The sequence below is a fragment of the Dermacentor variabilis genome, chromosome 4, assembly GCF_050947875.1.
Source record: "Dermacentor variabilis isolate Ectoservices chromosome 4, ASM5094787v1, whole genome shotgun sequence".
Lineage (NCBI taxonomy): Eukaryota > Metazoa > Arthropoda > Arachnida > Ixodida > Ixodidae > Dermacentor > Dermacentor variabilis.
The window spans coordinates 139,330,898-139,349,515 of NC_134571.1; the positions used below are offsets into that span (position 1 = coordinate 139,330,898).

Here is an 18,618-nt window from a genome sequence, read left to right on the forward strand (position 1 = left end):
AGGAAACGCATATAAATCCTGGAAGTGTGAATCATGCAAGGGTGGCAGCAAATCCCGCATTGCACGTGAAGAACAGCCGTCCGATCGAGAGCTAATCACTCGGCTTCTTGCAATGGAAAGCAAGATTGACTCTCTCCTGGCCCTGTCTGCCAAGCTTGAGCCTCTTGAATCATCCGTGCAACTACTCTCTGATAAGTTTGACGACTTTCGAACACGCCTTCTTGCCCAAGAAAAGTTAACCAAGGATGTTACGAAGTGAGTTGAACAGCTCGGCAAGGGGGAAGGGGACAGCGAAATTGCACAGCTCAATCTGGACGTACATAATCTAGAGTGGCGCAGCCGTCGTCTGAACATTGAACTTCACGGCATTGCGGAGTCTGATGACGAAGATTTGATGAAGAAAGTTAACGATATAGGTACGACACTGGAGCTTAAGCCACTGTGCTCGAGCGACATATAACAGCCTTACACAGGCGTCCTGCTAAGCCGGGTAAAACACGAGGCGTAATTGTTAGCTTCGCAAAATCAGCAATTCGCGACGCTTGGCTGAAAAAAAAGGAAGGCGTTACGAGACGCTAATACCAACATGTTTATCTGCGAAAATCTGACTCGGTTCTCTCGTGCTCTTCTGGCAAGTGCAAAACGCTGGGCGAAGGAATCTGGCTACGCGTTCGTTTGGCCAATAGGAGGCGTTGGTTTGGCACGCGAATGGAAAAGTACTTGTAAGAAAAAAGACCGGCGCTTGTGCAGTTTGTCCGTGATAAGGATGATCTTGCAAACCTGAAATGATAGCATAGTCCTCTGTTATACTTCCAAGAAAGCGCCACTCCATTCAAGCGAAATATCGCTTATCATACTGTGCAGCTGAAGGATGAGCAAACGCTTTCTTTATTTCATTTGAACTGCCAAAGCTTGCGTAATATATTTGATGAGGTTGCCTTATTTTTATCGAGCCTAAACCATGAATTCTATTTCGTTTGCTTTAGTGAAACATGGTTCACACCGGATGATTGTTTTTTAATACCGGGATATGACTGTGTGTCAGCCTGTCGTTCATTGAAGCGTGGAGGTGGCGTGGCCCTGTATGTCCGTTTGGATCTGCCGTACCAAATTCCACCAAATTATGATATAGTGAACGAAAATTTTGAGTGTGTTTTTATTCGCTGCTACAACATAGTTCTTGCTGTCGTGTACCGACCACCATCTGGGTGTATAAGTGAATTTATGCAGTTTCCAGAAGGAGTACTTGTGCGTAGTATTGAAATCAACCGTGAATGTGTTTTTGTCGGCGACATTAATATAGATGCTTCTGAAGATAATGCTACCTTCCTGCATTGCAGAGAACTTTTCGAATCATATGGTTGTTCAAATGTAATTAACGAGCCTACCCGTGTCATCTCAAGTACTGAAACGATATTAGACCTGTGTATTGCAAGCTTTTGCCCTGATGAGATTAAGTCAGGTGTAATCACTTGTGATCTTACCGATCATGTACCAATTTATTGTCTAATACCATCGAAACAAAAGCGTACATTAGAAAAAGAAACTCTGGTTAGAGACTACTCAGAACAAAACATGTTAAGGTTTAAAGAACTCATGGAACAACAGAAATGGGACAGTGTCATAAAGGAAAACGATCCAAATGTTGCTTATAATGTATTTCTGAAGTGCTTTACTTCTGCCTACAATGTCTTCTTTCCGCTAAAAGCTCCTAAAAAACAGAAAAGAACAAGAAAACCTTGGATATCGCATGAATTATCTACCAGAATTAAACACAGGCAGAGACTTTTCCAGAAGTTCTTAGACACAAGATGTGAAGGTGATCTTCAAACATTTAAGAAAGTGAGGAACAAATTAACTGCTGGTATCAAAAAAGCAAAACGAGAATTCTATATGAAAAATTTTTCTGAAATTGTGGGAAATTCTCGTCTTGTATGGAAGGCGATCCGGGACATTATAGGCAAGACAAGTTCGCCAAAACGTGTTTTGTATGAAAGTGAGTCCATGTGTGACATCGAGGTCGCAAACTTGTTTAACGAACACTTTATTATTGTGGGTGCTTCCGCAGATGACCGCACTAATATACCTTGCGAACATTTTGTGAAAACACACTGTCAAAATACTATATTTATGTCATCCACTGATCAATATGAGATAACTGATGTCATATTGGCTTTAAAAAACGATTGCGCCGCTGGAGCTGACGACATTAAAGCTAGACCACTGAAAGCTGTCGCGCAGATGGTGAGCATCCCCCTTATGCACATTCTCAACCTTATTCTTGAATTGAATTATGGGGCTTTACGTGCCAAAACCACTTTCTGATTATGAGGCACGCCGTAGTGGGGGACTCCGGAAATTTCGACCACCTGGGGTTCTTTAACGTGCACCTAAATCTAAGTACACGGGTGTTTTCGCATTTCGCCCCCATCGAAATGCGGCCGCCGTGGCCGGGATTCGATCCCGCGACCAACCTTATTCTTTCAACCGCAGTGTTCCCAGTCGCAATGAAGCTAGCCCGTGTGGCCGTAATGCATAAAGGTGGTTCCGTTAAAGACAAGAACAATTACCGACCAATTTCAGTGCTTCATATCTTTGCGAAGATAGCGGAGAACATATTACATAAGACTTTTCTGGCTTTCTGACGACAAACAACATAATAGTAAGCGAACGATTCGGGTTTAGGAAAAACAAGCCGTCTGAAAGTGCACTTCTTGAAATAAAGGAGCACATACTAGACAACATTGAAAGAAAAATATAATACGATACGAATGTATTCTTCTCAGGTGCTCATGTAAGATAGGTATTTCATAGAGCTAACGAATGACTAACAGGTCTGGATTTGTGGCTTCAAGCTAATAGACTTCAATTAAACATCAGCAAAACGAAATATTTACTCTTCCGGCCGCGAGGAAACCACCCGACTGTAAACTTAGATTTAAAATTTCAGAACGTTACCATCGAACAATCTGTATCAGTTAGATTTTTGGGGGTGACATTTCAAGAAAACCTCTCATGGACGCCTCACGTTGACAAGCTCCGAAGTGAGCTAGGGCGAGCTGTTGGAATCTTAAATAAAGTAAGGTATTATATCCCGTCTGCGGTGAAAAGGCAGATATACTACGCGCTCATTCATTCCCAGTTATGTTACTGTTTCTTAGTATGGTCAACAACGACTAAGACCAACCTAGACGGTCTTTCTTCCTTGCAAAAGCGAGCGGTACGTGCAATCGGAAATTTAGAACTTTCTGAACGCACTACACCCTTTCTTAAATCAAATGCAATACTGCCTATTCATAAATTGCATAAATATAAACTGGCCCTAGAAATATTGCATCAGCACCAAACAACACCTTTCCAAACCAAATATCAAGTGAAACCTGGTCCGTACATGCCTACGAAATAATTTAATACCCACGCCACGTTCTTGTACAAAATATGGCGATCAAAAACTAAGTTTTATGATACCAGACCTTCTAAACGAATATCCGGAAATAGCTGAAGCACTCGTTACAGCTACCTCACTGCACATTTTCAGAAAAATGCTCAGAAATTTTTTTCTTAACACAGACTAAAAATCGTGCCAGACTGATCCCAGTTGGTTTCCGCGTACTCTGTCTCTTGACTTTGTATTGTGAAAGTCCGATATATTTTCTGCACCCGGACGACTGTTGTTTCGACATACCTGTACAATGCATGACTGTATCTGAATTTATGTTATTGATGAAAAAAAAAGGAAGAACACTTATTGAAGTTTAAGTTTTACCGTGTTTCAAATTGCGGCTATTGCATTCTATACTTTTTGTTATTAATTTATGTGCTTGTGTTACCGCAGCTGCCAAGGGTGGCGAGGCCCACTCAGGCACGTTCAGTGCCTTTTGTCGCGTCCCCCAAGGCATTTCTGTAAGGAATGTCTTCAATAAATGAATAAAGAACATGTATTTAGATAGGAGCACCCGAGCTAGGGTGGCTAGAATTGGGAGGTGTGAAGACCGCGGCGTCGCCGCCATTGCCTAGGGAGGCCCCGCTGCGCGTTCCTCCCACTGGGGGAAAATTTGGCGCTTCCGTCGGGGGCGCGGGTAGGGTGGCTAGCGCGGGGGCGCCGTAAGCTTGTCAGTCTCGTAGGCCACGGTGCAGTACAATGTAACTCTCGTGGTCGGTGTAGTGCAACTGCGTTTTTCTCGTGTTTCCTAAGCTTTTCTTCAAAGTAGGTGGTGTGAACTGCTGTCGCTATCCCCTGACACCCTGTGAACATGTTGCAACGGCATGGAAGGTCGACAGCAGTGCCTTGACATTGAAAGTTGCACCCAAGTTGACATGTTCACACATATACCCTATGGATTTGAAAAGATGCGGGTAAATCTGGCCTTCAATATTATCAACAGTGCAGTTGTGCACGCCATGAACTTACACAAAGAAAAAATTGAGCAACAGTGCTCAAATCTGGAGCCAACAAGGGTGTTCATTGACGTGATGGCTCAAACAATTGAAGCCATGACATCACGGTTTCTAGCTGAAGCTTTGAGGTATGCACAGCTAGTAGAGCAACTGTGCTCAATTTCGTGTGCCAGTGGTAAATGCTTTTCGTGTTGTTTCAGACGTGGCAGTGCTCAAGAAACTGCACTTAACAGCATGCTGGCGTTTCTGGATCAGTGGGAGGCCCATGCTAAAGGGCTCGGCTTCTTAAGCAAGGGCACATCAGAAGGTCTGCGTGTGACCATACATTCCACTGAAGACCTCTTGACATATCTAACTGAGAAGGCTGAGTTCAGGTTCTTGATGACTTCCCGCCTCAGTCAGGATTGCCTGGAGCGTTCATTTGGTATTGTGAGACAGTCCAGCGGAGCCAATGATCACCCCACTCCTGCGCAGTTCATCATTATAATGAAGTATGCAAGCTTATGCATTTCAGTCTGGGGGGGCTTCAGTATCCCTTAGTCTGTCTATACAACCTCATTCAGACACTCGAGGACAGGTTTACTCAGGCATTTAGCACTACGCGACTGCACGCAAAAGTTGTCAAGAATCTATTGCTTCTAGCAGCCAATGTGGCACAGATTTGCTGCAGGAAGCATGCATTCCGCTGATCTAACAGGATCGGTGTCTAGGTTTTATTGTATAACACATATTCACTTTTTAAAAATCAGTGTGTCATCCACAACAAAGCCAAGAAGGTTAAGCCTTGTGTTTTGTAAAAATGTGATATGCAATTATTGTGTTATTTCCAATAAACATGTATTAAGTCGCAAGCGCTTTGTACTTCCTAGAATTTCTTCACCACAATGCTGATATATTGCATGAACTTCTTCCATTTAATTTTACAATCCCAAATATTTGACTTATGTGCGGGCGACACATTCAAGGTTATTCCAATGCGCTGGCCTTGCGCGGCGGTTCCTATGAACTATATACTTTCGGCGAGGCATAGGCGCGCTAATCTCGGCAAGAGGTGGTCGCAAAAACCATTGCTGTGTCTGCTGCGTAGTCGGTGCTCGCTGTTTCCATGTGGAATGACAGCAGCGAAACATTAAATTCTCTCAGCATCTACAATGTAGAGAAAAAAGTCTGGTCAGATTCTAACGCATTCAAACGCTAAAACTAAGCGCTACCAAATCATTTTCCCGCCCGGAGGTATGCAGACGCCGCGAGAAACTACGGCGCCCTAAACGGCGCCCCGGCCGGCAGCGCCGTCACGCGGCAGGAACGCGTTTTGGGGCCAGCTTCCGGAGGCCGGTCTTCACACATCCCCATTCTAGCCACCCTACCCGAGCTAAAGCTTCCCCTTTAGCACTCCCCATATGTGGGCCTTATCCCGAAGATGGTGCAATACCGGCCCTACCCGCGGCAGAGGTGAAGCAGGCGTTAAGCACTCCCCATACGTGGGCCGATCCCGAAGATAGTGCAATGCCGGGCCGACCCGCGGCGGAGGTGAAGCAGGCGTTAAGCACTCCCCATACGTGGACCGATCCTGAAGATAGTGCAATGCCGGGCCGACCCGCGGCGGAGGTGAAGCAGGCGTTAAGCACTCCCCATATCTGGGCTGATCCCGAAGATAGTGCAATGCCGGCCCTATTCGCGACGGAGGTGAAGCAGGCGTTAAGCACTCCCCATATGTGGGCAGATCCCGAAGATAGTGCAATGCCGGCCCTACCCGCGACGGAGGTGAAGCAGGCGTTAAGCACTCCCCATACGTGGGCCGATCCCGAAGATAGTGAAATACCGGCCCTACCCGCGGCGGAGCTGAAGCAGGCGTTAAGCACTTCCCCATACGTGGGCCGATCCCGAAGTTAGTGCAATGCCGGGCCGACCCGCGGCGGAGGTGAAGCAGGCGTTAAGCACTCCCCATACGTGGGCCGGTCCCGAAGTTAGGTAGTGCAATGCCGGGCCGACCCGCGGCGGAGGTGAAGCAGGCGTTAAGCACTCCCCATACGTGGGCCGATCCCGAAGATAGTGCAATACCGGGCCGACCCGCGGCGGAGGTGAAGCAGGCGTTAAGCATTCCCCATACGTGGGCCGATCCCGAAGTTGTGCAATACCGGCCCTACCCGCGGCGGAGCTGAAGCAGGCGTTAAGCACTCCCCATACGTGGGCCGATCCCGAAGGTATTGCAATGCCGGGCCTACCCGCGACGGAGGTGAAGCAGGCGTTAAGCACTCCCCATACGTGGGCCGATCCCGAAGTTAGTGCAATGCCGGGCCGACCCACGGCGGAGGTGAAGCAGGCGTTAAGCACTCCCCATACGTGGGCCGATCCCGAAGTTAATGCAATGCCGGCCCTACCCGCGACGGAGGTGAAGCAGGCGTTAAGCACTCCCCATACGTGTGCCGATCCCGAAGTTTGTGCAATGCCGGGCCGACCCGCGGCGGAGGTGAAGCAGGCGTTAAGCACTCCCCATACGTGGGCCGATCCCGAAGATAGTCCAATGCCGGCCCTACCCGCGACGGAGATGAAGCAGGCGTTAAGCACTCCCCATACGTGGGCCGATCCCGAAGTTAGTGCAATACCGGGCCGACCCGCGGCGGAGGTGAAGCAGGCGTTAAGCATTCCCCGTACGTGGGCCGATCCCGAAGTTAGTGCAATGCCGGCCCTACCCGCGACGGAGGTGAAGCAGGCGTTAAGCACTCCCCATACGTGGGCCGATCCCGAAGTTAGTGCAATGCCGGGCCGACCCGCGGCGGAGCTGAAGCAGGCGTTAAGCACTCCCCCATACGTGGGCCGATCCCGACGATAGTGCAATGCCGGCCCTACCCGCGACGGAGATGAAGCAGGCGTTAAGCACTCCCCATACGTGGGCCGATCCCGAAGTTAGTGCAATACCGGGCCGACCCGCGGCGGAGGTGAAGCAGGCGTTAAGCATTCCCCGTACGTTGGCCGATCCCGAAGTTAGTGCAATGCCGGCCCTACCCGCGACGGAGGTGAAGCAGGCGTTAAGCACTCCCCATACGTGGGCCGATCCCGAAGTTAGTGCAATGCCGGGCCGACCCGCGGCGGAGCTGAAGCAGGCGTTAAGCACTCCCCCATACGTGGGCCGATCCCGAAGATAGTGCAATGCCGGCCCTACCCGCGACGGAGATGAAGCAGGCGTTAAGCACTCCCCATACGTGGGCCGATCCCGAAGTTAGTGCAATACCGGGCCGACCCGCGGCGGAGGTGAAGCAGGCGTTAAGCATTCCCCGTACGTTGGCCGATCCCGAAGATAGTGCAATACCGGCCCTACCCGCGGCGGAGCTGAAGCAGGCGTTAAGCACTCCCCCATACGTGGGCCGATCCCGAAGATAGTGCAATACCGGCCCTACCCGCGGCGGAGCTGAAGCAGGCGTTAAGCACTCCCCCATACGTGGGCCGATCCCGAAGATAGTGCAATGCCGGGCCGACCCGCGGCGGAGGTGAAGCAGGCGTTAAGCACTCCCCATACGCGGGCCAGGCGCAGTTCACCATTAAGGGGCCCACATACACAGCTTCGCTGGTCATCCTTCTTGACAGCGTGGAAAGGCACTGAGATGTTTTTTTTTCTATTGCAATACAGGCAATACAGCGCGCGACGCACGGCGTTGGCCAGACAGCTTTCCAGCGAGACTAGGAAGCACGGGAGAGCCCGTGGGAACTAATGGTGGCCAGCACACGGCAGGCATGGCTTTGGTTACAGAATAAAAGTATCCCGCGGTTGAACATGACCAAACCAAGTTTGTCGAGCAATAGCATGGTTTTGCTTGATTTGGGAAAGGACACAGACGCTGCTCAGCGCCGTCGGAAAGCGTGGAAAGCACAGCGCATACGAGGCAATCAGCACTCGGCGGACTTTGTGCACATCGCAGGTCGCTTTCAAGATATGGGCGCCCACGCGGCGTACGGAGAAGCCGCCGGTAGTGGCAGGCTAACTCCCAGTTTCACCTTGGCTGATCTTGAAGGTCAGATTTACGGAACCAGGCGTTTTCTGGGTTTGTACCTGGAGTACCTGGTCCCTGACTGCTTCACACGCTTCCCGGAAAATGCAGCTTATGTAACGCGTAACGTTTTCCGGGAGACGCTGGCGGCGAACGCTATGCACGAAGGCGAGCTTTCTGGTAGAAACGCGGCCTCTTGCGTGGGCCGATCCCGGAGGTAGTGCGCAGCCGTGCCAAAAAATCACTTTCAGTTTTCTTTTATTGTTTGGCACTTTTAATATTTCAGATTTAACATGACAGGCGTGCGCTGTCGATGTTTTGTTTCATGCCATTTGTTTGTGGGCTGTCATTCTCAAAATTCCAAGGAATAACTTTGAGAATGTAAGACACGGTATACGGGCAACTTTAGTGATATAATGATGTGGCAATATAACCCGCACATACCGCGTGTGACATAGCAAGGCGTGTCATATACATATACCTAAATTTTCGCACACGGGGACGCCGGCGCCGGACGCCGACAAGCGATTTTCTGCGACGCGGAGCCCTTAACGCTGTCGCGTTTAAAATAAGACGCCTTCATTTTCTTCGTCGGCGCGTACTGTTTTCATGATACTTCCCCGGCCAACCCTCATCAGAAAGGCGGTTGCCAAGCATGACATTCCTAGCACACTAAACCTTTACGTGGGTGCCCGAAGAAGTAGTTGACTTCGTCCATTCACACTAGCTGACCGACTCGAGTACGCACCTTTCGTTCATATCCCAGTTTGATCACGGATGCCTACTTTGTCGTTGTGCGCTCAACGGAAACAAAATCTCAGGAACCTACACGCGACAAGAACTGATGCCGTCAAGTACTTTCGCGGCTGGAGATGCACTTTACGTTCGCTTCCGAAAGTTATTTTTGCAGCCGAATACAGCACAGTAGTATCCCGCTGACTAAGTCATCTGGCATTGCAGCGGTCACAGACGGGACACGTTAGAATCGCAATGACTAATTGCGATTCTAACTAATTAGCAAAACTAATTCGCAGTGACACCCCTATACCGCTCCAAGCTGCCGCTCGGAGAAACGGCGATCTGCACGTATACCAGTGCGAGGAGGACAGCGGTGCGGCGCGTTGTTTCGAGGCTACGTCCCTCCTCGCCGATAAAACGGTCTATAGACTATATATATATATACTGCAGATCTGGCGTTAACGCTGAACACGCCTGTCTGACAGGAATGGCACCTCGTATGCGTTACATTTCTATCGGCCTTCAACTTCGCTGTTTGTGCATTTCCCTTGCCTGTCCATCACAACGAGCACTGCTGCGCGCGTGTTCACGTTACCGTTTGATTGTACGTTTCAACGGTCGCAAGCAATACCACATTTCAGAAAACCTTGTTCTCAAAAACCTCCGCCCCTTACCTTCCTCTTTTTTTTTCTTCTTATTTTTTTTTTCAGGCGTTGTCCGGCTGAATGACGACATACACTTCATGTCGGGGCAGACGCCTTCAGCCTATCTCCTTGTATGCTGGCGATACTTCTGCCCCGTGGCTCTTTTGGTGAGAATTAACGCGGACGGAGTACTGGCGACTCCGTGCGCTTTCGCTACGAAATTCCTCGTTTCATCCGCGCTACGAAGAGCGATAGTCTGCGTCAGAAGTTTGTACGAACCATAGAAACTTATAAAGGCGTTGAACTTGCGAGCAGGTTGTCAGAGTGCAGCCAGTAAAAGCGTACGCGATGTTCCGCATATGTGGCGCGCCGGACCGCCTGACCAGTGCGTGACGTCGTAGTCACGTGAGTGCTGGCTGAGCTCCCCCTTGCAGCAGGCAAAAGTATCTCTTCGTCGTGTACGAATACACCCATTATCTACCGAAATAGACCTGACGGGTGTCAGACTATGTTATTCTGAACACTGCCCAATTGCGCCATGTTTGCGTTTTGAGTCAATCGGTAATGTTCTAGCGGCCCTGTGAGCCAATCAAAGCGGGCAACATGGCCTCAATTCTACAATATGGCTGAATTTGGCAATGTCCAGAACAAAATGCGCCGGCGTCATCACTCGCAGACCATCTGTCTCGGCTCGGTCAACGCCCAGAGGCAGCACCTGCTGGACTACTCTTACCCGGCCTGGACCGGCGTCATCCAGCTGGCCATCATCCTCTGCTGCATAGTGGCCGTCATCACGCAGGTCATGCGCACGTTTGCAGAGAACCGCAACGTGAGTGATGTGAACCCAGCGGCATGTCTCTTTTGTACAGGCCACTTGACGCAAAAAAAAAATGACAGTCACTTTAGCGTACGCCAAAGAGGGCGAAGGCGAAAGCCTGCGTGCTCAAGACACATTCATTTAATCACTTGACATTCTCATTCGAATGCGTTGTTACTTCTCATTACTTGTTTTCTCCCACCAAAGGTCGCGGGTTAGAGTGGCTTAATTGACGCTACCTTAATTTACTAGGTCGTGGCTTCGACTCCCATCAAAGGTCGAGGGTGCGGCTCTTACCAAAGGTCGTGGGTTCAACAGCCTCAACTCGATAATTAACTGTGCCCTAATTAACTTCGACTTAACACCAAACGCCGTGGGTTCGACATCCGCATAAGCTCGAGGGTTCGACTCCCACCGAAGGTCGCGGGTTCGAGTGCCTGACTTAACGCTATCTTAATTAACCTTGCCTTTTTTGGCATGATGAGCTGCATCGGAGCCAGCTGTGGAAGACGACGACGAACGCACGAGCATGCAGTGGCACGAGCGCGTGTGTGCGCGAGGCGAGCCCGGATGACTTTCTGTGCCGCAAGCCACGTTTTCCAGACCATCGGAAGTATGAGCCACTTAAGGCTTTCGCCTTAATTCGTAAGCCTGTTTTATGTCCACTGCAGGACGAAGGCCTCTCCCATCGCTTACGAATTATACTCCTGTTTTGGACCAGCTGACACCATCCGATGCCTGCAGATTGATTAATTTCATCACAGCACCTCATTCTCTGCCGTCCTCTACTGTGCTTCCCTTCCCTTGGCACCTGTTCTGTAACTATAACAGACCACCGGTTACCCTCCCTATGCATCACATGGCCTGCCCAACTGAATTTCGCTTTAGCATGCACTATAATATCGGCTACCTCGTTTTCTCTGTATCCACACCGCCGTCTCCATGTGGCTTAATGCCACGCCTAACATATTTTGTTTAATCACTTGTTGCACAGTCTTCAACTTCTTAAGCTCCTTTGTTAGCCGCCAAGTTACTGCCTCATGTTAGTGTGTTAGCTCATAGGCGCACGTTCGTGCGTTGAGTGTCGGCATGCCTCAGCGTCCCTCGTAAACGAGCGAACGAGCAAAGAGAAAGATGAAAGGGCGAATGCGGAGCGGAGCCGGGTATGAAGAGTGGCAATAGCGAAGAGGAGAGCGGAGTAGAAGGCTACAGTGAAAGCGCGAAGCGGAGGACGAGAATGTGGCTAACGAATGAGGAGGAAAGCAGAGTGCCACACGAAACTACAAGATGGCGTCATGATATTAGTGCGCATCTCTGCGGTAGCCCGTGTCTGGGTGTGTGTTTGTGTGTTGTCGATAAAGTTATCTGTTGATAGTCAGCGCTTGTCAGTGTGTCTTTCTTGTGTAGTCCGTGCCGTTTCGCGCTGTCAATAGTTTCGTGCCTGGGTCGCCGTCTCGCCGTCCCTCGGCGTAACCGCGAGGAACGCGCTCGTGCCAGTGCTCGCGCGTTTGTCGTCGTCGCCTTCCACAGCTGCTGTGGCGGAGTGAGATGCACCTGTGCTCTGAATGGCTGCAATTATTATGCATGTGCTTTCTCTATCTATCTATCTATCTATCTATACGTGCGCTTGTTTATCTTTCTCTGGTGACCGCCTTTCGCCGCCTAGCAAATGTTAACCTCTATCGCTCGGCGCCGGTCACTCCTGTATGTATCACCACATTCTCTATTCTTGTAGCCGATTCTATCTGTTGTTTGTGTTGTCACCGAAGCCTTTGTAACAAAATCAGATTGTAATCAGGGCTCGAGGCCGTCATCTAGGTTGAGAGGCCTAGGTCTCATAAATCTGCTGTACTAAAATGTAGTTTATTCCTCCTCCTCCTCGTTCGCGCACCAGCGATCGCACTGGAACCTTCTACGAGTCAAGCATAAATAGCTGACCCGCCTGATACAGTTTCGTACAATAATTACGAGAGGGAACTCTGGCGCTAGTGTCTACGGGAGCTGCAATGGGAGCGGTTGACCCAAGTATTTGCGTAAACTTCGTCTTTCCGGCTTCAAAAGGCTCAGCGACTTTGTAAAATCGTTATTTTCAACGAAGTACTTTGTAATCAACAATCAAATAATTATTATTAAATTGTCCGACGGCAGGATTCGAGCACAGGACCTCTAGCACAGAAGCTCGATATTGATACCATTCCGCCACCGGCGCTTTCTTTTTTCTTTGTTGCCATGCGCCACGGACGCATGCATCGACTAGCAGCCTTGTTAGGGTTGGCGTCTGACACCACGTGGCGACAGGTCATTCACCCGACCTTCCCTGAACAAGAGCCCACGTGCACCGGAGGAGTCATTCACCCGACCTTCTCTGAACAAGAGCCCACGTGCACCGGAGGGGTCATTCACCCGACCTTCCCCGCACCGGAGCCCACGTGCACCGGAGGGGTCGTTCACCCGACCGGATTCGTCGCTGAGAGGATCGACCTCTCCTGCCCGTGTTTTGTATTGCAGGAGGAGGGACCCTCTCTCCGTCCCTGTCACGTGTCATCGATGGAAGCAAGATCTCGCCCACACTTGTAGAGAGCTATTTAAGGGGCTCCGAAATGTACTTTGATATACTTCTTACTTGAGACTTCATACTTCATGCTTTTCTTATTTTCTTTCAACTACCTTTGAATAAACCGTGCAAGTTTCGCACTAGCAAATCGTCTCGCCCCTGCTTGGTCGCCATGATCTACTGGATGCCTGCAGCCCGCCGACAACGCCACGCTACCCAATAAGTAATGTCGGTCGAGCTTCGTTAGGCAGGCGCCGCTACTTCTCGGCAGCAGTACAGTACGCTACCCTGGAGTACGCAACAAACTGGCTGGCAGCGATTGGGATACGGAATCCTGGAGACCCCAACTTGGACGACAACTACGAGATCGTAGCCTCTTCGTCCTGGCAACAACGTTCGGAAAGAAGGTGTCCGGATCATGACTGCATATGGTGAGTGCACCGCTTTTCTTCACTGAGATATCACTTGGCTTTACGTATTTTTTGGAAAGTACATAGCAGTGATTTTTCTTTAAACCGTTGACGGAAGTTTGAGTACGTCAAGGTTGTATTGAGTGAAGGTTTAGCAGCAATAAGGGCAGCCATGAACTTGAAGGCACTAAAGAAGCCGGAATTGTTGAGCTTGGCCAAAGAGTTGGGCCTCCAAATTGCCGAATCAAAGAGAAAGCCGGAGATCATTGAGGCGATCGAAGCGATCGGGGCAGACGACGAGGAACTGACGGAATGCCTCGAGAGCATTAAAGAAAAAGAAGAAGAGCGTAAGCGCCTAGAGGAAAAAGAAGAGCGCGAGCGCGCCGCACGTGAGGCCAAAGAAGAGCGCGACCGTGTTGCACGCGACGCACTCTAAATGAAGCGCCTAGAGATTGAGCTTCTGAAAGCACAAAATTCCGAAAGACCTAGCACAGAGGCACGTGAAAGCGAGCGCAGAATGACAGACTTGATGGCACCCTACGCAGTAGGAGGGGACATAGGTCTTTTTCTGGTGCAGTTTGAGCGCACGTGTGAGAAGGCAAAATTCGCTAGAAACACGTGGCCGCAACGCTTGCTTACGTTACTGCCACGTGAGGTAGCTGATATTATCGCCCGCATGGGGAAAGAAGAAGCAGGGGACTTCGATGAAGTCAAAGCGACACTGCTTAAAAAGTATAGATTATCAGCGGAAGCATTCAGGCGAAAGTTCAGGGAAGTGGAGAAGACCAAGAGTGAGTCATATTCAGATTTTGCGTACACCTTGGAGGTAAACCTGAAGGAATGGCTCAGAGAAGAGGGTGCACTCGGCGATGCCGAAAAGACAATGCAGTGCGTTGCCTTAGAACAGTTCTATCGCCGGCTGCCAGTAAACATCAAGCATTGGGTTCAGGATAGGCCAGGCGTAGACACTATCACGAGAGCGGCCAATCTCGCTGAGGAGTACGTCACCCGCCGTGCGTTCGAAGGGAACGAAGCTCCTAAGAAGGAGGTGACTAAATACAGAGCCGACAAGCCAGAGCGTTGGTCGAAGTCGAATCAGTATAAGTCAAAGGAAAGGTCAGATTCAGTGAAAAGTAGTGACGAGAACAGCAAGGGAAGGGAGGAGTCACCCGAACAGAGGGCAGAAAGGCAAAAGAAAAGGGCTTTCGAGGCCAAGAAACCAATAGTTTGCTACAACTGCCAGCAAACGGGGCATATCTCCGTGGGATGCAAAAATACCAAGCTAGTGTTGATGTCGCTAACTAGTAACGAGGAAAACCTGAAATTGCTAGAACCATACATTCGAGACCTCGTGGTAAACGGCACACCATGTAGGGTGCTTCGCGACTCGGCAGCCACAATGGACGTAGTGCATCCATCGTACGTAAAGGAAGGCCAGTTCAAGGGAGAATGTGCTTGGATAAGGCAAGCCGTGGAAACCTCCAGTGTTTGTCTCCCGGTGACCAAGATTCGTATCGAAAGACCTTTTGGAGTACTAGACACTGAAGCTGCCGTCTCGGCACATCTCCCGCCTCAATATCCATATTTGTTTTCTAACCAATCTGAGGATTTGCTACGACGCAAGGGAATCGGGTTTAGTGAAGGGATAGTGCAAGCCTTAACTCGTTCCAAGGCACGGGAGCTCGCGGCCAAGGCAGTGTATGAGTGTCCAGTAGTGGAGGAAACAGGTTTGAAGGAGGATTCGTCCACCGGTACCGAACCGGACGGCCCTATAGGGGATGATGCGGAAGGTACACCAGCTAATGAAGTCAGGAAAGCAGCAGAGCCTGAAATGTCTCGCGAGGCAGAGTGCAGGCAAAGGTTATTGAATATAAGCCCTGCCACATTGATTGCTGAGCAGGAAAAAGATTCCACCCTGCGTAACCTAACGCCTGACGCTAAAGAAGGTGTAGCCAAACAGAACGTGAAGTTCCTAAAGAGGGCAGGCATCCTCTATAGAAAGTACACCAGTCGAAAGGGTGTGCAATTCGACCAACTCGTGGTGCCGCGTCCCTATCGTGAGCAGCTCCTGCACCTGGTTCACGGGGGCTTTTGGACAGGGCATCTGGGCATTCGCAAAACAAAGGACCGCTTATTGCAGGAATTTTACTGACCCGGCTGCTTTCGAGAAATAGAAGCATTTGTAAGAAGCTGCGACACATGTCAACGCACAGGCAAGCCCGGAGATAAGGCGAAAGCGCCAATGAAACTTGTTCCCATTATCACGGAACCATTTCGCAGGCTCATAATAGACACAGTGGGACCACTTCCTGCAACGCAGTCTGGCTATCGACATATTCTTACTGCACTATGCCCCGCAACGAAATTTCCCGAGGCAGTGCCTCTCAGGGAACTAAGCTCGGCGGAGATCGTCAACGCGCTTTTATCTATCTTCGCGCGAGTAGGGTTTCCCGCAGAAATCCAGTCAGATCAAGGATCCGTCTTTACGAGCGCACTGACCTCGACGTTTCTGGAAAGGTGCGGTATTAAAATAATCCATAGCTCAGTGTACTACCCGCAGTCAAACGCGGTAGAGAAAGTCCACTCAGTTCTGAAACGGCTTTTGCGAGCCCTTTGTTATGAGCACAAAGCCGATTGGGAGAGTTGCTTGCCTGCAGTAATGTTCGCGCATCGAACTCACCGCACGAATCAACAGGTTTTTCACCTTCAGAGCTCGTTTACGGACGCTGCCTTCGCTCCCCTCTCCGCATTGTTCGAGAAGCCTGGGAAGGCCGGGCAGACGATACTTCGGTTGTGGCATACGTGCTAGAGCAGTTGGACCGTCTGCACGCTTCTCAGGAATTAGCAGGGCAGGAAATGCGTAAGGCACAGAGCAAGGCTAAGCGTTACTATGACAGGACGGCTCGCACGCGACGCTTTGAAGTGGGGGAAAAGGTAATGATCCTGAAACCCTCGTTGAAAAACAAACTAGAGGTTCAATGGGAAGGACCGGTTGACATAATTCAGAAATTATCTGAAACAAACTATGTAATCACGGTACCGGGAAAACGAAGGACACCACAAGTGTACCATAGCAATCTACTTAAACCCTACAGGCAGAGGGAAGCCATTGTGAACATGTCCCTTAACCAACCTGAGGAAATGCCTGTCGACTTTCCAGAGTTACCAGCAGTGAAGGAGACAAGACATTGACGAGACCATTGATAAGTTAGTAGAACAGGCGGAGTTGAATCCCATTCAGAGGGCCGAACTGAGGGAACTCGTGTTTGAATTTAAAGACGTATTTTCAGACACACCGGGCAGGACGACTGCAATCGTTCACGATATCGAGTTAACCTCGTCAGACCCTGTTCGTTCGAAAGCTTATCGCGTTTCGCCTCGTCAACGTGAAGTCATGACCGCTGAAATAAACAAGATGTTAGAGCTAGGTGTAATCGAGCCAGGAGAGAGTGATTATACCTCGCCTCTTATCTTGGTTGAGGTCCCAGGGAAAGAGCCGCGGCCATGTATCGACTACCGCAGGCTCAATTTAATCACGAAGGACCAGACTTATCCAATACCGCATATCGAGGAAAGGCTTGAGAAAGTGAGCAGTGCTAATTTCATCTCTACGCTCGATTTAGTCAGAGGGTATTGGCAGGTTCCGTTGACCGAGAGGGCAACCAGGCTTGCAGCGTTTATTTCCCCGATGGGAACCTTTCGTCCGAAAGTCCTGAGTTTTGGATTGAAGAATGCGCCATATTGCTTCTCTAGCCTTATGGACCAGGTGCTACGAGGAATGGAGGATTTTGCACTTCCCTATCTCGATGACATAGCTATCTTTTCTTCATCATGGGCGGACCATATGCAACACCTGCGAACCGTGTTGTGTCGGCTACGAGAGGCCAACTTAACTGTTAAGGCTCCCAAATGCCAATTAGGGCGCGCGGAGGTAGCTTATCTAGGTCATGTAATAGGGCAAGGTCATCGTCGGCCTTCCGAGGTTAAACTGACCGCGATAGACAACTTCCCGCAACCGCGCACCAAGCGGGACATCAGATCATTCCTTGGCTTGGCGGGTTATTACCAAAGATATATTCCGCGGTATTCCGAGATTGCGAGTCCTTTAACGGATGCTCTCAGAAAATCAGAACCACAAACGGTAAAGTGGGATGACGCGAAAGAAAAGGCTTTTAGTATGCTGAAGAACGCACTAACGAGTCAGCCAGTGTTGAACGCGCCCGACTACTCTAAGCCATTCATTCTTCAGTGTGATGCCAGTGACAGGGGTATGGGGGTGGTGCTCTGTCAAAAGAAAGATGACGAGAACGAACACCCTGTACTGTACGCCAGTAGAAAGCTTTCAGTTCGTGAGGAAGCATACAGTGCATCAGAAAAGGAATGCGCCTGCGTAGTTTGGGCGGTACAGAAGCTAGCTTGCTATATCGCTGGCTCAAGATTCACCATAGAGACTGAGCACTGTCCCCTCACATGGCTGCAGTCCATGTCTACGAAAAACGGTCGTCTTTTGCGCTGGAGCTTGGCTCTTCAACAGTACACCTTCGATATTCGCTACAAGAAGGGTAAGCTTAACGGCAATGCCGACGGTTTAAGTCGTTGCCCCTAGAGTATCGAAAGCCTCATGCTCATCCGGGTTTCCGTGGCATAGTTTTCGTGCATTCATGTGTTTTTCCGAAGTGAAGCCGATTGTAAGCTGATTTTATTAACCACGTCTTAACGCTTTCAAGAAATGGCTGTTTTTAGTGTTAAGGGGGGGGGGGGAGGACACGCGTAGGAAATGGGAAAGGTATAGCGAGTTTTCTTTTTTTTTTTTTGTTAAAAGCCGGGTGTGTCTTGGGGGAGAGTGGCCGTGTGCTCGCTGCTTTGTGGTTGTGGGTCCGGCACTGTTCTGGGGTGATTGCTTGCCCTCGCAGGAGACGAAAAGTTGCGAGACCTGCTGGCAAAGACCAATTTCACCGGACCGGACCAAGGAGAAAAGTCAAGAGCGCCACCAAGGACGGAAGACCACTCCCTGGAATCTACCTGCTACGAACGAAGGGTTCGTGACCTCCACGGGGAATCCTGATACCGA

At 49.9% G+C, this 18,618-nt stretch overlaps 1 protein-coding gene across 1 annotated transcript in view; it reads left to right on the forward strand.

Annotated features, from left to right (window-relative positions):
• LOC142579850 (creatine transporter-like) overlaps positions 1-18,618 on the forward strand; it is a 54,741-nt gene that overhangs the window by 34,432 nt on the left and 1,691 nt on the right. The window contains exons 12-13 of the mRNA XM_075690467.1: positions 9,833-9,933; positions 10,443-10,595. Coding sequence (XP_075546582.1) covers positions 9,833-9,933; positions 10,443-10,595 — 254 coding nt within the window. The remainder of the gene's footprint in view (positions 1-9,832; positions 9,934-10,442; positions 10,596-18,618) is intronic.